Source organism: Lithobates pipiens, unplaced genomic scaffold (assembly GCF_037356315.1).
Source record: "Lithobates pipiens isolate NorthernLeopardFrog02 unplaced genomic scaffold, aLitPip1_a1.2 Scaffold_16, whole genome shotgun sequence".
NCBI classification, from domain to species: Eukaryota; Metazoa; Chordata; class Amphibia; order Anura; family Ranidae; genus Lithobates; species Lithobates pipiens.
In genome coordinates, this window is record NW_027507748.1 from 477,509,914 (window position 1) to 477,518,579 (window position 8,666).

Consider the following 8,666-nt stretch of genomic DNA (forward strand, 5'->3'; position numbering starts at 1 on the left):
AGAAGCACTTTTCATTGCAATTACAGCTGCAAGTCCTTTTGGGGATGTCTCTACCAGCTTTGCATATCTAGAGAGTAACATTTATGCCCATTATTCTTTGCAAAATAGCTCAAGCTCTGTCAGATTGGATGGAGAGCGTTTGTCAACAGAAAACTTAAAGTCTTGCCACAGATTCTCAATTGGATTTAGATCTGCACTTCTACTGGGCCATTCTAACACATGAATATGCTTTGATCTAAACCATTCCAGTGTAGCTCTAGTTGTATGTTTAGGGTCGTTGTCCTGCTGAAAGGTGAATCTCCGCCCCAGTCTTCAAGTTTGTTGAAGACTCTAACAGATTTTTTTCTAAGATTTCCCTGTATTTGACTCCATCCATCTTCCCATCAACTCTGATCTGCTTCCCTGTTCCTGCTGAAGAAAATCATCCCACAACATGATGCTGCCACCACCATGTTTCATGGTGGGGATGGTGTGTCCAGGATGATGTGCAGTGTTAGTTTTCTACCACACACATAGTGTTTTGTTTTTAGGCCAAAAAGTAAAATTTTAGTCTCTTCTGACCAGAGCACCTTCTTCCACACGTTTGCTGTGTCCCCCACATGGCTTCTCACAAACTGCAAACTGGACTTCTTATGACTTTCTTTCAACAACGGTTTTATTCTTGTCACTCTTCCATAAAGGCCAGATTTGTGTAGCGCACAATTAATAGTTGTCCTGTGGAGAGATTCTCCCACCTGAGTTGTTTATCTCTGCAGCTCCTCCAGAGTTACCATGGGCCTCATGGCTGCTTCTCTGATTAATGCTCTCCTTGCCCAGCCTGTCAGTTTAGGTGAATAGCCACGTCTTGGTAGGTTTGCAGTTGTGCCATACTCTTTTCATTTTAGAATGATGGATTAAACAGTGCTCCATGAGATGTTCAAAGCTTGGGATATTTTTTTATAAATGAATCCTGCTTTAAACTTCTCCACAACTTTATTCCTGACCTGTCTGGTGTGTTCCTTGGCCTTCATAATCCTGTTTGCTCACTAAGGTTCTCTAACAAACCTCTGAGAGCTTCACAGAACAGCTGTGTTTATACTGATAATAAATTACACACAGATGGACTCTATTTACTAATTAGGTGACTTCTGAAGGCAATTGGTTCCACTAGATTTTAGTTAGGGGTATCAGAGTAAAGGGGGCTGAATACAAATGCATGATACACTTTTCAGATTTTGTTTGTCAAAAAATTTGAAAACCATTTATTTTTTTCCTTTTCACTTCACAATTATGTGCCACTTTGTGTTGGTCTATCACATAAAATCCCAATAAAATACATTTATGTTTTTGGTTGTGGAAAATTTAAAGGGGTATGAAAACTTTTGGAGGGGCAGTACTTGTAATGTATATGATATATTTAACTATTTCTTAACTCATTCTTTCTGGTTGCCTTTACAGTGGGCAGAGTATATACTCTTTGCTGCTCTGTTAGTGGCAGTATGCATCATCTTTGCTGTTATGGCCTATTTCTACACATATGTTGATCCTGCAGAAATCGAAGCCCAGTTTGATGCTGATGGGAACAAAAAGAAGGAGAAAGAAAAAGAAGCTCTAGGTTATGAAATTGGAGATGGACCTCAGTCACAAACCAAAATGTAATTTGACTTTGCCCTTGTCTGGCTATGTAAATGTTGTACTCATTCAGGACATTGGACAGTAGCCTATGACATCCTTGGCAGATGCCGCACAAGCTTTGTTTACAGTAAGGAGAACTGATGGAAGCCCTCAACCCTTTGTTAATTGCTTTATAAGAAACAACCTACTTCTGGAGATTGAAAGGCTGCTGAACGTTAAACTCAAGTCGTGTTACTCAAATCAAGTGTTGATTCGGAAAAAGATTTTTAGTAGGGCAGAACAAAGATGAAATGTACACACCAGCCAATCACATTTCTGTTCACTGCTGTCAGATAAACGAGAGATTATTTCTGAGTGGTTATTTTGGGTTATTGCTATTTACACATTGTGTTTCTTAAAGAAAAAAATATAGTTTTTATATGTCACATATAGGAAAATCAAGACTAGTCTGAAAATGCATTTATTGTTATAATGTAAAAGGAGACTAGAGATAACTTCCACCTCTTTTGGCTGGATAAGGTGACAATCAAGTCTCTATGGGGCAGTTTTGAACTGTTATCAGGGAAAAAAGAATCAGATATAATAAAGATACGATAAAGAACCGTGTACAATTGCTATTGTCTTTCGGCAGCTGATATCTAATTTGACTAGCCTATGTCCTTTAGTATGATTTCTGTTGCGCGTAAGTGAAAAAACTCCCATTATACAGTTTTATGTCAAATATCTTCAATTCAACCAGCTAAAAACAAAACAAAAAAAAAAACATTGATTTGTAAAAGTTATGATAGCTTTCTACACTAAGGGCCGGTTCACACAGCGGGCGATGCGAGGCGACACGACTCGCCTCGCTCCCGCAAGTCGCCCCCGTTCTGTACAATGGAACCGTTCTGAGAGGAGCGACTTGAGTCGCTCCGACTCAGAAAAAAGGTTCCTGTACTACTTTCGGGCGACCTCGGGGCGACTTGCATTGACTTCTATACAGAAGTCATTTGCAAGTCGCCGCCGAGGCCGCTGCAGGTCGCGGCGAGGCAAGTCGGAGTCGCCTCGCCTCGCCTGCAGTGTGAACCGGCCCTAACTTGTGTTTTATGTTTATTGCACCTTTAAAATTCATCAGTTGTACTGAAAGAAAACAAGTATGAATCATTTCAGATAAATCTGTAAAAGAGACAAATAATCTTTCATGTTTCTTGTATTATATATTACTACTTTACCAATTGCATGCAGTTCACAGAACTATAGGCAAAACTTTCTATTGAATTTTGGATAGAGTAAGGGAGGGACATAATCCTTGTCAGTCAGTTTATTTTTTTGCCATCTGTGTCCCATTGGGGGGATTTCCCTTCACTTCCTGTCTCATAGCCAAAAATGGAAGTGAGAGGAAATCCCTGCAAATTTAGGAAATCCCTTGGGGACCACCAGGTCACCAGAACTAGTGTCCTCATTGGAAAATATCCCCTCTATTATCTTTCTGGGGACATCCCAACATTTGGGGTTTTCTTTTACTTTCAATTGATCTCCCTAATGGGGGAACAAACAGCAATAAAAACTGATTGGTGTTCTAATCCCTCTCCACTTTGTCTAAAACAAAAAACAAAAAAGTTTTGCCTTTAGTTATACTTTAAAGAGGAAGTAAACCCTGATGGGTTTACTCCCTCTTTGTTTTCCTGCAAAGGTAAAGCATAATGGGCTACTATGCATCACATAGTAGCCCATTATGTGTCACTTACCTGACACAGGAGCCAGCGAAGTCACCGATTTCCTCGCCGGCTCGAAGCATCCATCTTCTTTCCGGGGTCATGGACTCCGGCTCTGTGACTGGCCGGAGTCACGTGACGTCACTCCTGCACGTGCGCACGGGAGCCGCAAGTCACGGCATGCCGTTTAATGAAAACGGCAGGCCATGAGCCTTCTAAAGTGAGCATGCGCCAAGTACATCGGCGCATGGGCAGAAGAAATCCTTGTACAGGGAATTATAAATATCTCCTAAACCATGTAGGTTTAGGAGATATTTGAAGCACCTACAGGTAAGCCTTAATCTAGGCTTACCTGTAGGTTAAAGTGTGTTGTAAGGGTTTGCAACCACTTTAAAGCTGAACTTTAGGAATCAGACAAACTGTACAATTGCAGTGCTCCCCCCCCCTACACAGCAAGGGTTAAATGCTTGTTTAGTCTAGGGCTGCAGCGATGATATTTAATTCGTACCCTATCCCTCACTCCAGAGCTGCTCTTTTGGGCAGTTCATGGCATTATAACATGTAGTGCAGGGCTTTTAACCCTGCATTATATGTAATGAAGCAAGCACGTGACTGAGGCCCTAAGGAGCCATTAGGCAACAGCACTGGACAGGTCACACAGTTGAAAGGGACCTTGCTGGAGCAAGGAATAAGGTAAGTATGAAACCTTATTTATGCATCCCTAGACTAAACAAGCACTTAACCATTGGGGAGGCACCACAAGGGTAGATTTTGTCTATTTCCTGGGATTCAGCCATGGGCGGACTGACCATTGGGCCACTCGGGCACTGCCCGAGGGCCCTGAGCCACTAGGGGGCCCCATCACGGTTGCCAGCCTCAGTAAAACCAGGGACAGTATGTAAAAATCTGTGTTTTTTTTACATCTGTCTCTGAAATGTCCCTTACCAACATCCTTTTGGTCTAAAAAATCCCGAGATTATAGCTGCCCCACCTCTCCAGTACCTTCTCAGCCAATAGAAACATGTCTGTGTATACTGTGTGTACATGTATGTGTATACTGTGTGATTGTATACTGTGTGGCCCCATAATCTCGTATTGCCTGGGGGCCCCATAATCTCCTATTGCCCAGCGGCCCCATGAGTTGTCAGTCCACCCCTGGATTCAGCTTTAAAGTATGAACAGGAGCCTGCTAACACTTGACATATCCAAAGACAAGAATAAAAAAATCAATGTTTTAAAGTCATCCAAATACATGGGAATTAAATGTTTATTCTAGACATGAAAATTTAGCAATTGTTGCACCCAGGCGTCAATTTGATCTCATATGTCACAGAATTGGTTTGCTAGTTATAGGCTGTATATTTAAATGAAAGCATCCTCTAGTATATAAGACATTAAGCATTATCTAGTATATAAGACATCTCAGTTTGGGGTTTCCTAATACCGTATTTAATTTACCTTGAAGCATATCTAAACCCTAGAACAAAAATAAAAGGTATTGCAGCCTGCCTTTCTTTTGATGTGGTGGCTGCGTTCATTTTCCCTTTTTAAAAAATGTTTTTCTTCATTATTTTATCTGATGATCGTGCCAGAAACACACATCCTATTCTAGGGTGCTGTATGTAGGAGAAGCAGTGTTGACACCCAATAAAGGGAATGTGTTAGAACTATATAGCACTGCCCCCTCTCCATAACATAGTGGGAGGTGTTTTATAGTAGAGATAGTGGAGAACAATGCTACCTGATAACTGTCTGCAGAGGAAGAGAGGAAGAAGATCCTTTTCTTAGGCTTCATGCACACGAGACGCAGATGCAAACGCTGCTGGACACATGTTGAAACCGGCGTTTAGAAACGCGCGTTTTGCCGCGATTTTTACCGCCATTTAGCGGCGTTTTACCGCGTTTTACCGTGTTTGCGTCTAGAAGCATTTAGTTAAGCTAACATCATAGACCCTCCCCAGCTCAAAAAAAAACTGTATTATTAACTATTTCAGCAATTTTGTGAGACCAGAGTGAGTAGCAGCAGCTGTGAGAGCTGCAGTGTACTTGTATTTAGCGTGTCACTTGCCACGGCACCTGCCACAAGTTGTGGATTGTCCACTTGCCACGTCACTTGCCACGTCACTTGCCACGTCATCTGCCACAAGTTGTGGATTGTCCAACTGCCACGTCACCTGCCACAAGTTGTGGATTGTCCACTTGCCACGTGACTTGCCACATCACCTGCCACGTCACCTGCCACAAGTTTTGGATTGTCCACTTGCCACGTCACTTGCCACGTCACTTGCCACAAGTTGGGGATTGTCCACTTGCCACATCACCTGCCATGTCACCTGCCACAAGTTGTGGATTGTCCACTTGCCACGTCACTTGCCACATCACCTGCCACGTCACTTGCCACGAGATGTGGATTGTCCACTTTCCAAGTCATCTGCCATGCCACCTGCCACAAGCTGTGGATTGTCCACTTGCCACGTCACCAGCCACATCACCTGCCACAAGTTGTGGATTGTCCACTTGCCACGTCACTTGCCACATCACCTGCCACGTCACTTGCCACATCACCTGCCACAAGTTGTGGATTGTCTACTTGCCACGTCACTTGCCACATCACCTGCCACGTCACTTGCCACGTCACCTGCCACAAGTTGTGGATTGTCCACTTGCCACGTCACCTGCCACGTCACCTGCCACAAGTTGTGGATTGTCCACTTGCCACGTCACTTGCCACATCACCTGCCACAAGTTGGGGATTGTCCACATCACCTGCCACGTCACTTGCCACATCACCTGCCACAAGTTGTCGATTGTCCACTTGCCACGTCACTTGCCACATCACCTGCCACGTCACTTGCCACAAGATGTGGATTGTCCACTTTCCATGTCACCTGCCATGCCACCTGCCACAAGTTGTGGATTGTCCACTTGCCACGTCACCAGCCACATCACCTGCCACAAGTTGTGGATTTCCACTTGCCACGTGACTTGCCACATCACCTGCCACATCACTTGCCACGTCACCTGTCACAAGTTGTGGATTGTCCACTTGCCACATCACTTGCCATCTGCCATGTCACTTGTCACAAGCTGTGGATTGTCCACTTGCCACGTCACTTGCCACGTCACCTGCCACGTCACTTGCCACGTCACCTGCCACAAGTTTTGGATTGTCCACTTGCCACGTCACTTGCCACGTCAGCTGCCACGTCACTTGCCACAAGATGTGGATTGTCCACTTGTCACATCACCTGCCACATCACTTGCCACATCACCTGCCACGTCACCTGCCACAAGTTGTGGATTGTCCACTTGCCACATCACTTTCCACGTCACCTGCCACGTCACTTGCCACATCACCTGCCACGTCACCTGCCACAAGTTGTGGATTGTCCACTTGCCCCGTCACTTGCCACATCACCTGCCACGTCACTTGCCACGAGATGTGGATTGTCCACTTTCCACGTCATCTGCCATGCCACCTGCCACAAGCTGTGGATTGTCCACTTGCCACGTCACCAGCCACATCACCTGCCACAAGTTGTGGATTGTCCACTTGCCACGTCACTTGCCACATCACCTGCCACGTCACTTGCCACATCACCTGCCACAAGTTGTGGATTGTCTACTTGCCACGTCACTTGCCACATCACCTGCCACGTCACTTGCCACAAGATGTGGATTGTCCACTTTCCACGTCACCTGCCATGCCACCTGCCACAAGTTGTGGATTGTCCACTTGCCACGTCACCAGCCACATCACCTGCCACAAGTTGTGGATTGTCCACTTGCCACACCACTTTCCACGTCACCTGCCACATCACCTGCCACAAGATGTGGATTGTCCACTTGCCACGTCACCAGCCACATCACCTGCCACAAGTTGTGGATTGTCCACTTGCCACATCACTTTCCACGTCACCTGCCACGTCACCTGCCACAAGTTGTGGATTGTCCACTTGCCACGTCCCTTGCCACGTCCCCTGCCACGTCACCTGCCACAAGTGGATTGTCCACTTGCCACATCACTTGCCACAACACCTGCCACAAGCTGTGGATTGTCCACTTGCCACGTCACCAGCCACATCACCTGCCACAAGTTGTGGATTGTCCACTTGCCACATCACTTGCCACCTGCCATTTCACTTGCCACAAGCTGTGGATTGTCCACTTGCCACGTCACTTGCCACGTCACCTGCCACGTCACTTGCCACGTCACCTGCCACAAGTTTTGGATTGTCCACTTGCCACGTCACTTGCCACGTCACCTGCCACGTCACTTGCCACAAGATGTGGATTGTCCACTTGTCACATCACCTGCCACATCACTTGCCACATCACCTGCCACGTCACCTGCCACAAGTTGTGGATTGCCCACTTGCCACGTCCCTTGCCACGTCCCCTGCCACGTCACCTGCCACAAGTGGATTGTCCACTTGCCACATCACTTGCCACAACACCTGCCACAAGCTGTGGATTGTCCACTTGCCACGTCACCAGCCACATCACCTGCCACAAGTTGTGGATTGTCCACTTGCCACATCACTTGCCACCTGCCATTTCACTTGCCACAAGCTGTGGATTGTCCACTTGCCACGTCACTTGCCACGTCACCTGCCACGTCACTTGCCACGTCACCTGCCACAAGTTTTGGATTGTCCACTTGCCACGTCACTTGCCACGTCAGCTGCCACGTCACTTGCCACAAGATGTGGATTGTCCACTTGTCACATCACCTGCCACATCACTTGCCACATCACCTGCCACGTCACCTGCCACAAGTTGTGGATTGCCCACTTGCCACGTCACTTGCCACATCACCTGCCACGTCACTTGCCACGAGATGTGGATTGTCCACTTTCCACGTCATCTGCCATGCCACCTGCCACAAGCTGTGGATTGTCCACTTGCCACGTCACCAGCCACATCACCTGCCACAAGTTGTGGATTGTCCACTTGCCACGTCACTTGCCACATCACCTGCCATGTCAATTGCCACATCACCTGCCACAAGTTGTGGATTGTCTACTTACCACGTCACTTGCCACATCACCTGCCACGTCACTTGCCACAAGATGTGGATTGTCCACTTTCCAGCTTGCCACGTCACCAGCCACATCACCTGCCACAAGTTGTGGATTGTCCACTTGCCACACCACTTTCCACGTCACCTGCCACATCACCTACCACAAGATGTGGATTGTCCACTTGCCACGTCACCAGCCACATCACCTGCCACAAGTTGTGGATTGTCCACTTGCCACATCACTTTCCACGTCACCTGCCACGTCACCTGCCACAAGTTGTGGATTGTCCACTTGCCACGTCCCTTGCCACGTCCCCTGCCACGTCACCTGCCAC

General features: G+C 46.5%; 1 protein-coding gene across 1 annotated transcript in view; it reads left to right on the plus strand.

The window, feature by feature from the left end:
* Positions 1-2,215, plus strand: part of SLC15A1 (solute carrier family 15 member 1) — a 90,867-nt gene extending 88,652 nt beyond the window's left edge. The window contains exon 23 of the mRNA XM_077482990.1: positions 1,438-2,215. Coding sequence (XP_077339116.1) covers positions 1,438-1,638 — 201 coding nt within the window. The 3' untranslated portion in view covers positions 1,639-2,215. The remainder of the gene's footprint in view (positions 1-1,437) is intronic.
* Positions 2,216-8,666: the final 6,451 nt, after the last annotated feature.